This window comes from Nanorana parkeri, unplaced genomic scaffold, assembly GCF_000935625.1.
Source record: "Nanorana parkeri isolate BGI_ZX_2015 unplaced genomic scaffold, ASM93562v1 scaffold1410, whole genome shotgun sequence".
Lineage (NCBI taxonomy): Eukaryota > Metazoa > Chordata > Amphibia > Anura > Dicroglossidae > Nanorana > Nanorana parkeri.
The window spans coordinates 63,288-84,072 of NW_017307678.1; the positions used below are offsets into that span (position 1 = coordinate 63,288).

The 20,785-nt window shown below is 39.8% G+C and overlaps 1 protein-coding gene across 1 annotated transcript in view; it reads right to left on the minus strand.

Annotated features, from left to right (window-relative positions):
* Positions 1 to 20,785, minus strand: part of LOC108798122 (A disintegrin and metalloproteinase with thrombospondin motifs 19-like) — a gene marked incomplete at its 3' end in the record, with an annotated part of 178,172 nt that overhangs the window by 57,503 nt on the left and 99,884 nt on the right. Inside the window, exons 9-11 of the mRNA XM_018569844.1 lie at positions 20,115 to 20,255; positions 14,260 to 14,410; positions 2,843 to 2,944 (exon numbers count right to left, since the gene is read on the minus strand). Coding sequence (XP_018425346.1) covers positions 2,843 to 2,944; positions 14,260 to 14,410; positions 20,115 to 20,255 — 394 coding nt within the window. The remainder of the gene's footprint in view (positions 1 to 2,842; positions 2,945 to 14,259; positions 14,411 to 20,114; positions 20,256 to 20,785) is intronic.

Consider the following 20,785-nt stretch of genomic DNA (forward strand, 5'->3'; position numbering starts at 1 on the left):
GTCTTTTGTTTGCTGTCCTGAGCCTTGTTGTTGGTCGTTGCTTTTAGTCTAAGTTGTATATTAAACAAACTATACAAATCTAACATCCTTGCCTGGTCCGTGTAACATACTTGCCTTGTCCGTGTGGTCACACGTGTTTGGTCTGCCTGTGTGGGTACCTGCGGAGGTGTGGGGTCACCTGTGCCGGTATCCCTGACAATTGCACTTTTGCAATGCAATGCAAAGTCCATCGATTAGTGGATATTATACCTTTCATACCCAGAATGTGGCTTCTGTCTATTAACACGTGGAGAACTCTTTGGCAAAAATGTTGGTCTGTGGAGCAACAATATAAGAAATGCTTGCTCCACATGCCCTTTGATGGAGAATGTATTTTTGGTGCTTACATGGACAATCTAAATAAAAATGTAATTAGTAGAAAAAGTATCCCTTTTTTCCACAACAAAATAAGCTTCAGCCTCAAAATGGCAAATTTCCATTTGCCTCTGATGGCAAAAAGAGTACCTTTAAGTCCAGGCCCAAATCTGGGATCCAGTTCCATCATAAATCCTAAACTTCCAAATCCTCTAAGACCACAGACAAGTCTTCTTTGCATTTAAGGGTTGTCCCAAATTTCCAAAGTGGAAAGTACAAAGTTACTAGGCACCTAGACCAAAACTATCTCTGATGCATGAGTAAAAGGCATGGTGTCCAGGAGGTGGAAGCTAGAATTTTAATCACTGCTTTAGCATCATATGGACTTGGACATCAAAGATGTGCACTTGCATGCCCCCACCTTTCCAGTATATTACCAATAACAGCTGTGGGCACACAACATTATCAATCTGTAGACCTTCCATTTGGTCTGTCTTCCATACCTTGAGTATGCACCAAAGTCCTAGCTCCAGTTTGTAGCTTGCTTCACCCACATAACATTGTCATTGTGGGATATCGATATGACTTCCTGCTAAGGGAAGAGTTGCACAGAGTCCATCAGACTATTTCAGCTGTTTAGACAGCTAATTGCAGACAGTAGGCTCCGTTGGATTCTGAACCTTCTGAGGCCAGGGTGGGACCAACACATTGCTTGGAGTATCTGGATCTAATTCTATATATGGCTTAATCCAGATTTTTACTTCCACAAGAGAAACTCCTAACCCTTTGCTCCCAGATTCAGACCCTGTCCAACTCTCTGCTTTTGCATAAAAGTCCTGGACTTGATAGTAGTCTCCTTTGAGGTTGTCTCATTTGCCCAATTCCACTTCAGACCATTTCAACTCAACATTCTGACTGCAAGGGACAAGAAGGTACAGGACCTACCAATTCGTTTACCACCCAGGACCAGGTTGTCCATGGCCTGGTTGCTCACGGATCTAGCTTGTCGGATGAACGGATGATCCGACATTTCCGGCGCAGAGACTGGGGGCCCGCTGGCCACTGGATACCGATCCGGTGCTATCCGGCGGCCGGCAAGTCCCACCAGCTATGCACAGGGACTGTGCTGGGCCCCCAGGCCGAGGCACCGGCTGTAGTTCCGCCACTGTATAACCCCCCCAATATATCTCTATATATATCTCTATATATATCTCTATATATATCTCTATATATATATCTCTATATATATAGAGATATATATCTCAACTCTACAATACAAAGGGGATTCACACAAAAGGTGCTCACAACCCTGCAGAGCAGGACGGGTTAACAACCAAAGTGACCTTGTCACTAAAAAGTAGCAGTTAGCCCCAAGACTTCCTAAGGAACAGCAGGTTTGTGCAGGCTGCAGAGCTTACAGCAGCATGGCTTAGGTTGTGTGTGCACTCTGATAAAGTGCCATGCCACAGTCTCAGCAAGGTGCTGATTTAAAGCATCACTAAAGACATAAAACAAAAATGTAATATTTGCTTCAACATGATATTTTAAATTCTCTCACCTTGCATCTTTAAATTTCTAAAGTCCATTTAGTCACTATAAACACCTTTGAATAGATGCGGAGAACCACATTTACATTTCCGGTATGTTTCAGGCCACATTTCCTTCTGTCGACTTAATATCTCCCGCTGCAGTCATACATGCAGAAGCACTGTGCTCAGAAACTAGTACACTGTTTATTTCACTACTCACTCCACCTCCTCCTCCCTAATGTCCTGCCCACATCCCCACTCATTCTACTTTGCCAACCTTCCTTACAGCCTGGAGCCCAACTGCATGTAGCATGTGGTGCAAGGCATTGTGGGCGATGACTGGATTGAGATGCTGTGGAAGCACAATATACAGCAGAAGCTGCTACTAAGAAGAGGCAGGGATATGAAGTGCTTTTAAAAGTAAGGAATTGTTTTGGAGCATAACCACAAAGGTTTTTTTTTTATTGTAGAAGGGACATATGGCCTTGATTTACCACCAGGCAAATAGGCTGTTCGCTTTGCAAGAAAAACGTGTTACGTCATCCCACCCAGGCCAATCAAGGCCGTAGTCTAGATCACAAAACCCGGAAGAAGCTGGCAAGGAAGACAGCGTCAGAGTCAGAGAGAGTGCAAATATTACATTGTTAGAGCAGAGGTGAGCAGAGTTTCCTTTAAGTAAAGTGGAGCTCATGGTTACTAAATGTTGCACATTAGCTGCACTCTTTGAACAATCATTTGGGCAGGCCAGATTGTCTATGAACCATTAACCAGGGATGATCTGAGTTACATCATATGGAAATGGCACAATGCTTGTACCAGGAACAGACATGGCAGACAAACCAACGTAAACATATTGGCTAAACGTTAGTCAGGACAACCCAAACAAATGCTTTGTTGTATTATTATTCTGTGTGAGTATTCATAAATTGATCAATTCCAGAACACAAACAGATATATACCTTTTCTGTGCTGCATTCTGTTCCATCCATCGGAGGATCCATTCTTGTTCTACACTCTCTTTCCCCCTCCAGCTTACACCAGAGTCCTGTACAAATGACATGCTAAAAAATATGTTAAAAATGGCAGGTACATATTTATGGTATATCTTTCATAAAGATAACACATGACAGATCTTTATAATAATGGAATGAGTATATTACAGAGGGTATCCTTTTCATGGTTAATTATAATCTATTGATTGTTACTGTGCTCCATGCAATATTATCACTGATAGTGCTTCAAAACAAAAGATCAATCAATCTATGTGTCCGTCCGTCTGTCTATCTATCTGTCTATCTATCTATCTATCTATCTATCTATCTATCTATCTATCTATCTATCTATCTATCTATCTATCTATCTATATATCTATCTATCTCACTGGAAGTATAACATTGTTAAAAAAGTGTTAAATAAATGCAATGTGGGTTTATGGCTAATGTATGTTGTTTTTTTTTTTTTACTTATCTAAAACTTAAGGTGGCCACACGCATTACGATTATCGTACGATAATCGTGTGTGATCAACTTTTCATCCGATAATCGCAAGGTATGTGGGCAGTGTGCAACCGCAAATACTGTACAATCGTACGACTTTTGACTTTCAAGCATGTTCGAAAACTTTGGGCGATCGTACGATTATTGCAAGGTTAGTGGCGTTTCCGTACGTCAAAAATCGTACGATTTACACTGCTCATGCGCAAACGAAAATACGTGCGGTTAATTACCGCAATTCGTCCAGGTGCTTTTCTTTAATTACGGCTAATTGAACCTTGCAATAATCTGGGCATAATGGGGCCACCGTACGACAATCATACGGCGGTTCGATCATCGGACGAAAAGTGTCGTCCGATAATCGTAAGGTGTTTGGTCACCTTTAGAAGTGACTTGGCTCATTATGTTACCCCCAAAATTCAAAGGGAGCCTGGAAAAATGATTGGCTCTGCAGCCCCACCTGCCCCACCTGCCCCACCTCTCTTTTATAACTTCATGCCACTGCCTCTACACTAATTGCACGGAAGTCACTGGAAGTCTAACAGATTGTTAAACATTTCTCTTGCTGATGTGGATGTTTAGGAAGCATTATTCTTTGAGTGCTACATGGTTATTATGGCTGCAATCATTTTAACAGATTAAAAACGCAATTTCTAAAGTGGACTTTTTTTATATTGATTGATCACAAAATATCCAGGTTAAGAATATATTTAAAGTGTATTAGATTAAAATAAATGCAATGTGGATATATGGCTAATGGCATTTGTTTTTTTTTTTTTTACTGAGAAGTGTCCTGGCTCATTATGTGCCCCCACAATTCAAAGGGTTAAAGCCTAGAAAAATTATTGGCTCTGCAGCACCACCTGCTGAACACAAACTGAACATCAAATGGGAAAATTGTTTAATTAATCATCGAGTAGGCAAAATGAAATATAAGTGGAGTAAGTATGTATTTATTATTAACTTGATGAATGCAGCTCTGACATGTTATCTAGTGCTTTTTGTCGTTAAGGAGCTTACAGTCTAATGTCCCTACCAAGTATTATTCATTTTTGCATTTGAATACTGCTAAAAGATAATGATCACTGCCTTTTTTTTGACAGAACAATGGCATAACATCTACCAATGCCACCATGTAATATCTGGCATTATTATATCTCGGTCTTAGTGACTTTTGAATGACCTTTATTTTTTTTCTATATTATAGAAGTTACTCAAAATGTTTATAACAGTTCTCTGCCAAGAAGACATGTACAATATTTGCAGCTGGAGTAAGTCAATCATATTTTGCGTACATAAAATCAATAAACAAGGAAAACAGCATCCAAAAATCCAAGCCACTATTAACAGCCAGGACACAGATACAAACAGATCAGCACTTTATCCTGAGAAAATGATGTTGAAATCCATATGGAGATTGTTATGAGTTTGAAAAATGATATCACTGTTTTTGCTAGAATACATCACATGATATATTGTATGCTTACAAATCTTCCTCGTATCTATGTTGGAGAGGCTTTCAAAGATATCTCCATCAAGCAATATTCAAAGAAGGACTTTTGTAGACCAAATCATACAAATCATACTATTAATTATAAGAATAACTAAAAAGCACATATTTCTGTTTATCGGAAATCTTTTTAACACTATTTGCTATAAAATAGGCTTTTTAGGCCTTTTTTATAGGCTCCAGAATTTGGCTCCAGATCAATTATGCAAATCAGTCTAACTTCACTGGCTTCATGCTTGTTATGTTGTTGACTCTAAATATGAAAGACAAAGGTTGTCAGACAGCTAGCGTTTGATAACAATTGTAGCATTCAGTTCAGTTTACATTTCAAAACTGAAGTCCCATTAACACTATTGCTTTGCAGTAGTGTGCACGCTACCACAATGTCTGGTAGTAACAAAGGCAACACAGGGCAATGCACTAAACCACTAACATGCAATGCAGTGCCCTGCAGTGTGCTGCCAGTAGTGCAAATATGCAATTTGGGGTGCTTGTAGATCTCAGATGACAGTTGGATGTGCAGAGACATTTGCATAATGCAAAAATAAACAATGAGTGTTCAGGTCTTTGGAGAAGTAAAGTGGGAGGAGAGTTGTTTGGTCAGATTCTGCTGCTATTCTCTGGGGTAGCTATAATGGTCAGAGCAGATCAGGCTTGCTATCTGTCATATGTCTGACATCTTAGACATGGGATCATTGACAATTCAGCCGCAAATTATCATTTCTATGGGCAGCTTAGCTCTTTAGTTTGGTTATCTTGTGCATGAGCAACCTTTAATCCATTTCTGGCACTTCACTTTCTTTCCTTTGGATTGATTTTACTGTTTAAAAATCAGATCTGCAACTGTTGCAGTTTGGTTCCTGCTGGCTTCTGTATTTTTACACTGTAGCTATGGGAAACATATAAAAGATGCAGGGTTCTCAGGGAGAATTACTCTCTAACCGTCCTGATCACCAATGTCACCATGAATGAAAGTAAGGGAAAATACACATTTTTGAGTTGCCACCAGAAAAGGAATAAAGGGGAAGCCTTTAAATGTTCTTGTGACAACTGTCAAATAGGAAGCTATTCCTTCAGTTCATGTTGAGTCTATGCAACAGGAAGCAAAGGAAAATCTCTTGAACAAGACACAGATGATAAGTATGGGGACAAAAACTTTGGGAGTATTTTGTAACATCCCACACAAATCTCAATAAACTCCTGCAAAGGGACTCAGAGTAGAGTTTCCATGCTTGTGTGGTACTTAGTAAGTTGAGCCAAATGGGCTGCCTGGTAGTATCTTAGGAGATTGGGGATATCCAAGCCACCATTTGCCCTGGTTTAAAAGTGGGGTCTGGGTTTTAGTTGTTTTCAAATAAATCGTAAAACTTAACTCTGGAGCATCCTCATGATGTGAGAAGGGAACAAAATAAATATAGCAGTTTTGAAAGATAATAGATCTGGATTGCAGCTATTTTACTCAACCAGGAGAGAGAATAGCTGCTCCAAGTCCATGGGAGATTTTTAAGGTTAGGCGGTGGATACTCTCTGGATAGCATGGTTCATGAAGTATGGAACATGAATTGGTGAGATATACTCCTATGTAACAGAGCTGGTTAGATTGCCATAGCTATTTGAAGGTTAGTTGTAGATTGTTTACCAGAGAAGTTGATAAGGGTGTGTTTAGGATATGTTTAGGGTAGACAAAAGATATTGCTGAACCGTGTGAAGAGGTCATTTAAATTAAGTAGGGAGATCAAAGGGTTAGTAATCATTGGCAAATAGGTTTAATTTATAATGGTAACCTGCAACTGCCACTCCTGTGTTATTTGGAGTTTCCCTGATGAGGTGAACTAGGAGCTTAATAGTCACTTTATACATTTTAAAGTGACACTAAACTCAGGAGTTAAATCTTAAAAATGCATTCAAGTACCCTAACTATTAACAAAAAACTTAGCTTATTTGTGTATCACTAGGCTTTAGATACTCAAATCATCTGAATTCATACTGACACCTTCCTTCCTTCTGGAGGGTGGCTACTGTAGTTCTCTATGGTCCCTGTGTGTGTTGTAAAGCAGCCACCGCTCCAAGCTGACACCCGTGATGGACTACAATCTCTATTTAGTTGACTAATTTATATTAAAATTGTAGTCCATCACGAGAGCAAGCTTGGAGTGGTTTAACTCCAAGTTTAGTTGCACTTTAAGGTTTATTTTTCAAATTTGGCACAATACTGGAAATGTAAAACAAGATACAACTGGGCTCATTTATTAAGTGAAAAAAACTAGAATTGGTGGTTTTGTTTGTAAAGTTCTGGAGTCTGAGTGAGTAAACAAGACCATTTTATTTGCAACTTTTTAAAACTAGCACTAGTATAAATTGTGGTTAAGCATTCTATAATCCTAAATGCTAATTCGATTACAGAATCAATTTTTCATAAAATGTCCCAAATAAATGGAAAAATGTTACCTTAATATATTTGTATACATTATTTTAATGTTTCATTCGTATAAACAAAATGTTAATATGCCAATATAAATTGGAACTAGATGGAATTCATTTAACTGTACCCAAGAATTAAATTGCTGCATAAACTTTGTAATTGATATGAAACCACTCTTGATTCAGAAAATTTCCTAATTTGGCTGTGGTCCCAATGTCTGGAATTCTGCATCCCAGCACATCTACTGATCCAGAAAATTATCTAGTTCAGCAAAGTCCATGTCCCGAGGGTGCTGAAATTGAAAAGTTCAACCTGTACTACATGAAAAAAGAGTACATTTAAATCATAATGAGTTGTTTCATGCATAAATTACATTTTTAGCTGAGTGATTTCATTATATATTATTGTCTACCCTACAATTTAAAATATGTAATTAGGGTTTAATTGTGCACAGAACCTAGAAGTACATTTTTTGTTCATGTGGGATGTAGTTTATACAAATCTAACTATTGTGCTGCATTACCAGGTGCTGTTCTTTTTTAACATGTTCCAAGTTAGCACTTTAAAAAATAGCCTTGTGTTAAGAAATGATTTGAAACCAGATGTTACTTTTTCTATGCAGCAGTCAACACATCTGTATGAAATAAACTTGCATGTATCACAGAATAATCTCAGACATTTGGACAGTTCAAATATAACAGAGACTCTTGACAGAATTTTAGAGATGTTTTCAACCTGGAACCATAAAGTTTTCTTTCAGAGAATAGACAACTTCAGAAGTGTATTTACAACATTACACCCGATGCTAACTTACAAGTACCTCCATATTTGTTTCTTTTTCTTACTTTATCTATCCCAGCTGTCTGCTTAGCTCACGAAAAGTGTGATTGCTTTCTTTTTTTCCCCTCTCTGCTTATAAAAAGTTCTGAAAGGTAAAGTATGCCAAATAACTGTCATCAGTCCAGAAACTATTTTGTATGGACTAGGTGGTGAGTCAAATAAGGAAACAATATTTGTAATATGTCCTGACCCTGTTTGTATGATACACCCCAGACACCCCGAGCTTCCTTTTGTATGCAATACTTGTACAAAGTTCAAGGTTTCCCCTTTATGACTATAAGTCAACCTATTTGCTCTGTTCCTGGGCTTTCTTCATGAGCATCCCACCAATATTTTATTGTAAAGGGGCACTGCTGGGCCAGATATTACATGTGTTACACAATGCATATACTTGCACCTTTGTACATTATTTACTTTCTTCTGTCTACAGATAAAAGAGCCACACCAAAGAGCCATGAATTACTTGTATATATCGTTCCAATTTTCAGATTTATTCACGACACAGACTGTTAACAGCATAGTAGTAAAGTTGGCCTGGGGAAAATGTAGAGAACTAGGATGGAGCTCCTCCACCTGTCTGCAAAGTGGTAAATACAATATTTCATAACTACCTGACTAAACATATTTTGAAATTGTTATCTACATAGCACCCATATTAGTGTTATAATTTATCTCAGCCCTTGTCATTTTTTTGATGGGCATCTAGGTCTGCCCTCAGTATAACTGTGGAGAAAAATATAAATTTGTGTATGTGAAATAAATAAGGCATATACTGAACACTATGGGGTTCATTTATAAAAGACACAGCTGGATGCCTATGCCTGATATTCCTCTCAGACTGTTTTGGTTTTGTTTTTGTTGATGGGGGATAATTTGGCAAGAGTAGGTGAATAGATATGTTCTGTTTAACAGAATTATTATGCATTGCGTGTATGGTTTCTGGTGATCCCCTCTTTCTACCCGACTATGCTAATGTGGAAGACTCTGAAATGCAATTGTATGCTATACTGTTTGTGCATCATGTGCATGTGAAATAAATAAGGCATATACTGAACACTATGGGGTTAATTTATAGAAGTTCTGCCCAGCGTATAGCCGGGATGATGTTCATCGAGGGGCACTAGTGCCTTTAGATGGCACTGACGAATATTGGAATTTCCTGTACTCGTCAGTGCCATCTAGGGGCACTATTGCCATGTGATGGCTATGCATTTTGTAAATGAACCCCTATAATTACGTGTAGTTATCACATAAACTAGTATGAATGCTAACTGTGTAGCTTAAACTACAGGTATCCATTTATTCCATCTGTTTAGAAATTGCTTGATACTTTTAGCGATTAATTTCCAATATAATTGAGCATTCCAACAATCAATTATGAATCTGTAGCAAATCAAATCATGTGTGTGTGTGTCAGGGGCATGTGGTCAGGGGAGGCAGGTGAGGCAGAGCCTCACCTAAAATTATGGAGGAAAAAGCTGTCAGCTTCATGTCTGAAGCTGACAGTTTTTTCTCCATTATGATCGGCATCTAACAGGTTACACAGCAGGGAAATCCTCCCCGCTGTGTAACCTGTCATGGACGGAGCACCTCAGCAGCGAGGAGCAAGTGAGGGACAGGGGGGCTCCTCCCTGTCTCCTCCCTTCCTCCTTGTCAGGGTTCCACCCTGACTTTACTGGTTTGCAGAATTCTGGCTTGGCTGCCATTTTACTCACCTGTTTCCTTCCTTGCTCGAGCAGACTCTGGAACGTTGCTCACTACTCCCGGGCTCCTTCTTATGGCCAGATAGGAGAGCATCATCTGAGTGAGTCCGATGGAAGTTTCTTGTCTCTGAGTGATGATGTCACCCCACTCACCATATATCTATATATCACTCAGTCCAGTCTGACCTTGCCCTTGCGTGGTCTTCCTGCTAGTGCTCTCCTGCTGCTCTGAGTATCCTGATTCCGTGTATGACCCAATCCTGACTGACTGCTCCTGGCTTGTTCCTGACAATGCTAATTCCCTGGCTCCTGCTCCTGGCTTGTTCAACGACGCTGATCTCTGTGTTCCTGACCTGGCTTGTACGACTACCCACTCTGGCTCCTAAATCTGACTTGTTCCGATTTAAGACTCTGCTTGCTCCTGTGCTTACTGTTCTTAATAAATATTTTAACTAGCACCTTTTGCTTGTCTGGTTTTCAATGTGCTCTGACACTCCTTTACACTATCTTAGGAACGGGTTGGGCTTCGTCAGACGGGCGGGACTTCAGCCAGAGGGGTGGGGCTTCAGCTGGGGGAAGGGGGCGGGGCATGATGTGCTGTGGGCAGGGCTGGGGAATTCCTCACCCAGAACAAGAAATACCGCACGTCACTGGTGTGTGTGTGTATAGATAGCCACCAGGCTCTCTTAAAATATTAATGACAGATCATTATAATGAATATTGGGTTTGTGGTTCAGGCATTCAGGGACAGTTCACACTGTCTGCGTTCGGGCTGCGCTGGCTATTTATTCCAGCACAGACCGAACACAAGACAAGGCAAATTGCTTTGTCATAGATGGGCTTGGTTCACACCACCTTGTTGCAGGGGTGTGTGCTTAAAAAAAAGGATGGCATGCAGTATTTTTATGTGCATCACAGTGACATGGTACAATGGCATCGTACTGCGGTGAGCCCATACCACTGAATGAAATGTCACTAGTGACATTTCAATAAAGCTGTAAAAAAAAAAGAAAGAAACAGTGGAGTGCAGCTCGGTAAGGACACGCACACCAGCAGCGTGTGGTTGATCGTGACTGCTGGTGTGATCCTAACCTCAAGCCAGATTCAAGTATACCTTAGTTTACTATAACTGCTATAAACTGTTGTGAAACAACAAGGTTTAAAAAAAAAAACCTAAAACTACTTGTCTATTCAGCAGTTTCTTTCTGCAGATCTGTAGCAGGGGAGAAGTTGAATGTGTAGCTTTTGTTGTGTGCCAAGGCAGCTCTGTGTCATGCCTGCCCTCAGTGCTGGCCCTTAATTTGACACATATCTGCTGTATAATTCAGTGCAATCTACAAGCTGCAATGCAGTCATAGATTTCTCTATTTAGCATAGTTTAAAGAAATGTAATTAGAAATTACTGGACCCTACAGTACTATTTTCAAGGGAGGCCTCAGCTCTCAAAAGCACTCTGGAACTTGTCTGCAATTAGGAACATGTGTTCTGTTGTACAGTAAAGTGATGTAACAACTGCATGACCTGCCATAGCTATGGCCTTGCCTCTTAATCGCATTTCCATTTTCATACCAATATTACAAGGTAATTAAAATACTCAGCGGACCAGGGATACTGACTTGGAGTTCATGGAGAGTTGACAGCTGAGCATACTTTGCATATACTCAGATAATCTTCAAGTAATGCTCAGGAGGTCATTAATAACAATTATTGGTACCTGTTACATCTGTTACATCAGAATTCCATTTAAACACTGACCTAAAACTGTTCTGGTAATGAATGATAATTTCCAAAATCCCACTACAACGCTGGTACGTGTACTAAATAGGTTATAGTCACACAAAAAATATTTGCAACAATAACCATCCAATGTAAACCAGCATTCTTTTAATAGTAACAGAAAACTGCCCCTTTAAAAAAAAACTCTATAGCTTTTTTAGCAGATCCAGGGATACCATACAATAGTTATAAGTTGAGAGATTTTGCGATAAAATGACTGATTTTCCCCAAAATTTGCTTGTAAAACAAAATCACATGGCTATTTTCTAAAAAAACGTGATCACCATGACAGTACTGACATGGAATTCAATGCCTTTGTTGATAAACTAAGCCAAGCTTTATATTAACACTAACTATAACCCTTTGTTTATTACCAAAGACATGTCAGTGCTAGCATTGTCAGCGCTGGCACCCATAACCAAAGGTTTAGGTTAGATTTAGGGTTGCTCTATTCATCACTATATAATATTATAGAGAAACTGTCACCTTGCCAATGCAGGGTAAGGCGACAGTGTCTTTGGAAAAGCCACACGCCCCCCGAGCCCCTTGTATTCTCCTTACCTGTGCTCTCTTCCAGCTAAAAATAATTATCAAAATATTTTCTGAATTGACTTAACAACAGACTTAAATCTGATTAGCTGCTTGGTGGGTTCAGAGCTTTTTTTAACTTTACTAAATAGTCATTCTCAGCTTTAAATTATGTTGCATCTTTTGAGTACATGCACCATAGCTGTCCATCAGAACAATTAACAACATTATGGACTCAATTCACAAAACATCAGGATAAGGATCCTTGTTTTCAAAAAGTGACAGTTATTTTCAGCTGAGACCAATGAGATTCCCAATTACAGTCACATGGCTAAAATAAAGCTCCTTATCCTTGTGTAAAGCTTTGTGAATTGAGCCTTATACACCGATCAGCCATAACATTATGACCAATGAGAAGTGAAGTGAACATTGATTATTTCAACCTGGATGTGGGTGGGATATATTAGGCAGCAAGTTAACATTTTGTTCCTGAAGTTAATGTGTTGGAACACAAGTGTAAGGTTTGAACAACTTTGACAAGGGCAAAATTGTGATGACTAGATGACTGGGTAAGAGCAACTCCAAAACTGCACCTCTTATGGGATGTTCCCAGTCTGCAGTGGTCAGGACCAACCAAAAGCGGTCCAAGGAAGGAAATCCAGGAAACCGGTGACAGGGTCATGGGTGGCCAAGGCTCACTTGCTGAAAAAGTTAATGCTAGTTCCGATAGAAAGGTGTCTGAACACATTGGGGGGAATTAATCAAAACTTGAGCAGACAGAATCTGGAGCAGTTGTCCATGGCAACCAATCAGCTTCTATCTTCAGTTTGCTCAGGTAAGATTTGAAAATGAGACAGAGAAGCTTACTGGTTGCAGTGCAAATCTGCTCCAATTTTGACTGCTCCAGTTTTGATAAATTCACCCCATAGTGCATTACAGTTTGTTGCACATGGGGCTGTGTAGTCGCAGACCAGTCAGAGTGCCGATGCTGACCCATGTCCACCACCAAAAGCACCAACAATGGGCATGTGAGAATCAGATCTGGTCCAGGAAACAATGGTAGAAGGTGGCCTGGGCTTATCAATCTCTTTTTCTTTTACATTAAGTGGATGGCCAGGTGTCTGTATCGCTTACCTGGGGAAGAATTGGCACCAGGATGCACTATGGGAAGAAGGCAAGGCTAAGGCAGTGTGATGCTTTGGGCAATGTTCTGCTGGGAAATCATGGGACATGACATTCATGTGGATAATACTTTGACACATACTACCTACCTAAACATTTTTGCTGACCAAGTGCACCCCTTCATGGAAACAGCATTACCTGATAGCATTGGTTTCTTTCAGCAGGATAATGCTACCCTGCAAAAATGGTTCAAGAATGGTTTGAGGAACACAACAAGGATTTTAAGGTGTTTACTTGGCCTCCAAATTCTCCAGATATCATTCTAGTCGAGCATCTGTGGAATGTGCTGAACAAACTAGTCCAATTCATGGAAGCCCCACCTGGTAGCTTACAAGACTTAAAGGATCTGCTACTGGCAACTTGGTGCCAGATACCACAGCATACCTTCAGAGGTCTAGTGATGGCCATGCCTTGTCGGGTCAGGGCTGTTTTGGTGTCAAAAGGTGAACCTACTTAATATTAGGCGGGTGGTCATAATGTTATTGTTGATCGGTATATACCTCTCTCCCCTCACCACTCTACCATTTCATTCTGTCTGCTCTCTCGCCTCACTTTGTAAAATTAGAGTAAAAGCAAGGTTTTACTTACAGCATCCATTTCTTTACTTTTATTCTTTTACCAGTTTTTGCACAGTTTTTGTACATATTAATACTCAGAGAAGCCCTAGTTAATTCAGAATTTCAATCCTGCTTGGAAATCCCCTTTAAATTTGTCGTGCCTGACTTTTATTAATATGCCCATATTACAAACAATCTCTGCAAATGTTCTGTTTTTCCTTACAAAGTAAGCCCTAACCAACATGACACAACACAATAAAAACACAAACTAATTTTCAGAGTGGATTTATTATCCCCAGAGTCAGTGATTAGGCAACATATGTTTTATAGAATAACATTTATAGAAATTTTATGGTGCACTGTACCTGCATTTCTTGACAAAAGGATGCCGTGGGTCCAAAGAGAATTTGACATTGTTCATCTGCTGTATATGTCATGCCTGGCAGCTTGGAAGGAATAATGACAGAGCTGATGCTTTGGGGATTTGTCTGCAGCAAACAGTTACTGGCTTTTGACCTGGCAACACAAGCAGAGTTTCAAAAACAAGAACAAAGCCAGAGGTGGTTGTGATTAAACTGCCATAAACATGCATTTTATGAACAAAAAGTCAAAGAACAAATGTTATTACAATTTTATTCAGGTTTGCACTAGAGAATAAAGCACTGTTTACTGTCTCACTGTCGGTTATACAGAAATCCAAAACATCTGAAGTGCCTTGCCCTAGAACAGAGATGGGCAGTGGAGAGTTACCAATAATTCCTAGAATGAACTGGTTGAACCTGGACACACTCCCATGATTCCCCTTATACTGGCCAACTGTCCCACATTTTCAAGGACAATCCCAGGCAAGGCTGCCAAGTACTATTAACTAACAGTAAAACTCTACTGAAATTTGTAATCCTCAGTACAAACAAAGAAGTTAGGCAAAACAAAAATGAAACATTTTGACAGTCCTCTAGTAACAGCACACACAATGGACAATACATGTATAAAATTATTGCCATATCGTATTTTTGTTCATAGACGCATTAGTGAAACCATATACAGGCTGAATTTACAACCCAGAGGGGTATAAAATGAAACAGCCACTTTGTTCCACTGCTGGCCTGCCTGCAATATACTGTACCTAGTATTTCTGGGCATGGCCAAAAACATAGGGTGTTATTCACAAAGCTGCCAAAGGATCTAGCTTTAGCTTCGGCTGATCCTTCCGCTAGCTTCGGCCCCAGGACCCCTTCAGTTCAATAGAACCGATCGGCTGCTGTACGGGCTATTCACTATAGCCCGTACAGCTCCCGAAGTTGGCCGAGGGGCTCAGCCGAGCCGAAGGCATATGCTTCGGCTCGACTGAGCCCAGGGGAAATTCGAAGCTGGCCAACAGCCTGATACTGACTGCTGGGCGGAGCCAGATGTCATCTCACGGCTGGCTCTGTCCACTTGCAGATTCAGATCAGTGTCCCTGGTTACCAGGTAACCAGGGACGCTATTCTGTCATTACACTGAGAACCCGTTGGAGCCTCAGTGATATCACAGCAGCTCCGCCGGGTTCTGTGTGTAATGACAGAACGGCGTCCCTGTTTACCTAGTAACCAGGGACAACGTTCTGACATTACACTGCGGCTCCGCTGGGTTCTGTGTGTAATGACAGATGGTAGTCCCTGGTTACCATTACGATGAGAGCTTAGGAGAGTCGGCAGTGATATGAAAGCCGACTCTGCTAAGCTCTCATACAAGGTAACCAGCGGACGCTGTTCTGCCATTAGGATGAGAGCTTAGCAGAGTCGGCTTTCATATCACTGCCGGCTCCGACAAGCTCTCATTGTAATGACAGCTGGTCTCAGCCAATAGAAAACAGTTGGGCGGAGTTAGCTGTCACTGCTAGCTCCGCCCAATCGTTTTTTGTTTTTTTAACACTTTTTGTAACTGTTTTTCTATTCTGCTCGGTACCACCAGAGGTACCGAGCAGAATAGCCGCTAGCGCTGTCACCGCTAGCTCCGCCCAATTGTTTATATTTTGCCGGCATCTATCACAATGCCATTCTGCAGTGGGAGTTCATCGCAATCGGACAGGTGTCATTTAAAAAATTGTTTCTATTTCTTTTTTCTTGTTTTTTAATTTCATCGAGTCGTTGTGGACAACGCTGGACGTTGTAATTTACCTTAGGATTACGTCAGTGGATCCATTTTTTTTTTTAAATAAAAGACTTGTCAAAAACATGTTTTTTTTTTGAATTAAAGGATTTCTTCTAAAGTATGGTGTCTTTTTTGCTAAATGCGAGCCAAATGCGAATGAGAATAGTGGTGAACAGCAGCGAGAGAACTGCCGGAGCTTCGCCATGCATAGCATGTTCAGCTGATCAAAGGCAGCCGTACAGAGCCGACGTACAGCTGATTTCAGGCAATGTATGGCTGAAATCAGCCGGAGTGAATAGCCGAACATCTTCGGCAGCTTAGTGAATAACCCTCATAATATTAGCAGCTAACTCTTACACATTAGAACTAGCATTCAAAATAAAACATTTTAATAAAGCTAAACTATTTCCATCATAAATGAATGCACAAAAGGTAAAGAACTGGGGAATTAGTAATGGACACAGAACGTCTGCAATGGTAAACTTGAAATGGATATAAAAAAGTGGTTTACATGGTGTGCTCATGGTTGCAATGCATTTGAGTGAATTGAGGATTTAAGCACTTGTTAGTGATTGCTTGGACATGTTTCACCTTTTGTGTTCACTGGCATATTGCTGCTCATAAATATCACCAGTTTGTGACTAGTTCATGCTTAGCACCAGTTGTAAAACATGGATGGCAGTGGGAGACCATCAATGTAGAGACCTGAAGGGGCTAAGGCTTTTGCCTCAGGTTACCTCAGATGGCATCTTGTGGGGGGCAGCAGGCAAAGCGGCATACATAATGTCTGCAGTGAGCCTGACACCTTCTTTCCAGCCAGAGCATCCCACATTGCTAAGAACCGGGTGGGAAGATGTGTGAGTGCAATACACATTTCTCTGCCAAGCTATTAGCAACCTGGGGTGCTCTTGCCGGCATCCAGCCGAGCTCCTGGCAACCATTGATTTCTTTCCCCTGCAGCCCCAGATGGCAAAAAAGCTAGGGACGCACAGATTACTGATCACAGATAAACAACTCCTTTCACCTCTGAGTCTAAATCTAGGAGGCCTCTCACATCTTTCCCTTTGTCTTTCGCTTTTCTGATGTGGCTATACTTGCACACCCCATGCCTAGTGCCCAGTCTTCGGTTCCCCTCAGCTTCTGTTCATTTCATTTCCAATGTCACAGAATCTTTTGATGGCACTGACGCTCAGTTATCTAAACTTTAGTAAAGACTTCCCATATAAGATAACAACATCTTCTTGATCAGACACACAGTAGATCTGGTACACAGCTTTAAAGTGTAAGTCAAGCCAACTTTTTATTTTCTAATTTTGGATTGACAGGAGAAGAATTAGAACTCCTGTTTACAGATTTCTACTGGAATCTGAGGCTTCATTAGAGAGATTAATTCTCACTTCCTATACTGCTAACAAAGGTTTAATCAGATAGGAAGTAAGGGAAAATCTACAACAGGTATACTAACAGAACTAAACGTTTGACAGCTGTTCAAGCTCACCCCTACTTTTATAAAGAAAATAATGTTTATTTCTGTCTTTGTTGCTGTTTCAGATATACCCCACGTCTTGTCTGGTAAAATGTTGTCAGCAGGAAAGAAAGGGTAAACCTTTGTAATAGATCCCGGGATAGTATAATAAAACTGTTAGGGGTTGTCATCTTTTTCTACTCTACCCAAAACTAAGAAAAAAAGTTTTGACTAGACAAACACTTTAAATACAATAAAGCCTTTTAAACTCCTAGGGAAGTGCTGCCCCTGGCTCTGTTCTGCCCTTTCAAAATGGAGAGAATCAATGTGAACTTTCATAATTTATTTGTCCTGTGCTTTGCTGTATTGAAGACAGGGGAGTTCTCAGCTCCCCTGCCACCATCCACTAGGCAAGCACAAGCAGTACAGCGGCTTCCAATACTAGCCCACATGCAGGGGCTCTTGGGGGTTATTGTCTGGCAGGGCATAGGAAACAATGTAGAGTGTCCTGCTGACTCCTCCCACCGGTTGCTGCTGCCTAGACCTGTAATAGAAGCCCTGTGAAGATGTCACATTGAATAAAGCTAGGGTTATCTAAATAAAGAAGCAGTTTAAATGAGAAATCCCTTCTAATGTTTTAAAAGGGGCTAAGAGGATGGGTTAAATGATTGTATATATTGTCTGAACTTCAGCTTTAAAGCTTTTCAGTGGGCAACATAAATAAAATATAAAAAACTATGAATATAACATGAATGTGAAATAATTTTTTGGGTTGTGCAGATATTTGAAGCTGAGCTTTAAACAGACAACTAAAGGAGTGAGCATTGGGAACAAAAGTAGCCACCCCCCAGAAGGAAGGACAGTGTCAGCATCAATTCAGAGATGATTTGAGGATCTACAGCTGAGCGATACACAAATAAGATACATTTTTGTTAATAGTTAAGGTACTTGAATGCATTTTTAAAGTGTAACTCCTGAGTTTAGTATCACTTTAAGGTTCTCACCCCTGTTATAACAGGGTTTCCTAATGGCCCATTATCAGTGGCAGCTATCCACCAATCTACAATACCCAATATGGTTCTGCAAGCAGTCGGTGGGCTGGCTTTTGAGATTCAATGATTTTAATGTCAAGTAAATGTATTGGTGAAGGCATAAGAACAGAAAACTCTCCTTCTATTGCTCTGGTATCTACACAGGACTGGAAATGTGTACAGACGCAGAGCAAAGCAAGCAAGAAATCTGAAGCACTGTCGCCTTGTTCACAGCTGTAAATTTTCTGAATTAGGTAACAAGCAGCTGTAGTATGCTGAGTAATGTAGAGGAGTAAACAGAGACATCTCTGAGAATGGTGCTTGGCAGGGACAGGCAGTTTAAGTTCCCTAGCAGGCTTGAAACGTCACGCTGATTTGAATTACTGTGAAATGAGTTACTACCTAGCACAGGAAGCATGTGATTGGTCTCCACAAGAGCCAATAAGAGCTCCTCTGCCTCCAAGAGGCAACCTCTGAAAGCTATTTAACACAAACCATGCCATTCCTCTTGTTCTCCATTCCATTCCACATTGTAGCTGAAAACATAGACTAGAAATTAGACTTCTAAAGGCAAGGCAATTCTTGAATAGAATATCATCAACCGTCCTTTCCTGATTGGCTGAAATGTCACTTTCTATGGCTGAAAGTATTTTTTTTTTATTGGCCGATCCTGGCTAATGGGGCAAAGTGGGATTGAGGATGGCTATGTGAAAGTAAAAGTAAGTAGAGGATTTTTGTACACAGTTCCACAGCTTCCATCTAGGGATTGCTAGAGATGTGACAGAATAGCTACAACAGCCTGAGACTTGCTGTGTTTTCTGGAAAGAAATAGTCAGTTCAAGGACTAATTCTTCATAATTCCTAGAGATTAAATTATCAGGGTTTTTCACAAAAGGGTGAAGAGTTTGTAGAAGGCAGGACAAGTGAACAATTTAGGACAACATAGTTAAACTGGAAAGTGAGCTGAATTTAAGAATTTTTCCCAATCAGCTATGTTGTCCTAGATTGTTCATTGCTCCTGCCTTCTTCAAACTCTTAACCCTTTTGTGAATAACACTGTATACCACTACAAACAAAATTGAATGATAATGCTCATTTTGTTTCATACAAATCCTATTGGAATGTTTTAATCTCTTTCTGTGAGTCAGCCTTTTGCTTTTACATAGGTCAATGGAGCCTAGAATGAAACTCTGGCTTTTAATAATAAACCATTTCAATGGATTATTTCTGTACATGAAATAGTCATTAGTATAATATGTAGCTAACAAGTGGAATTAACATACAATGTTTATTTAAGTAATGTTTGTTCTGGTGACTCATTAAATTGCCATCTGCTCTGGACTGCATGAGACAATGTAATAACATCTGAAGGATGTGTAAGGTAGATGACTTAAACAATTTATAATGTAACATTCAATATGCATTAGAGGGCAACAGTTAGTTGACATAGTTAATTATAAATGTTTTTATGACACAGATGTTTAAATTGCCTATTAGTCTGCTTCTACAATAACATGAGATGTATGGGGAGGCTCCTTTGGACATAGCACATGAGATCTAACTCTATAATTTCACAATTCAAAATAATTACCTTAGAAATCTTTCAAGGTCTTCTCGACTACATCTGGACCATGAAACATCTCCAAGATTCTGCCCCTTGATCCATTCTCCTGACATAATGTGAAGGCCGTCTGCACAGGATGGGTGGTCATTGTCGTGATTGATACCCATGCTAATTTTATCACATGTAAAAGAAGAATTATCACAAAAATTACACAACCATCTTCTTACAAATGTAGTAGATTTAGGTTCTAAATAAATGTAAACACGGGCATAGTACAGATATTATAGTTTTACTAGTTATGAGAAATAAAATGTGCTTTATGCTTGCCCATATATCTTTATTTGACTTAACAAATCCCAAATAAAACATGGGCATAGTACAGATATTATAGTTTTACTAGTTATGAGAAATAAAATGTGCTTTATGCTTGCCCATATATCTTTATTTGACTTAAAAATCCCAAATAAAACATAGACATAGTACAGATATTATAGTCTTACTAGTTATGAGAAATAAAATGTGCTTTACGCTTGCCCATATATCTTTATTTGACTTAAAAAATCCCAAATAATATAATATAAAATAATCAAGATATCTAAAATAAATAAAATGTGCTCTATGCCTGCTCATATATATGTTAAACAATTAAGAATAAAAGCATATAAAATAATCAAATTAGAATAGAAAATAATAGTTTT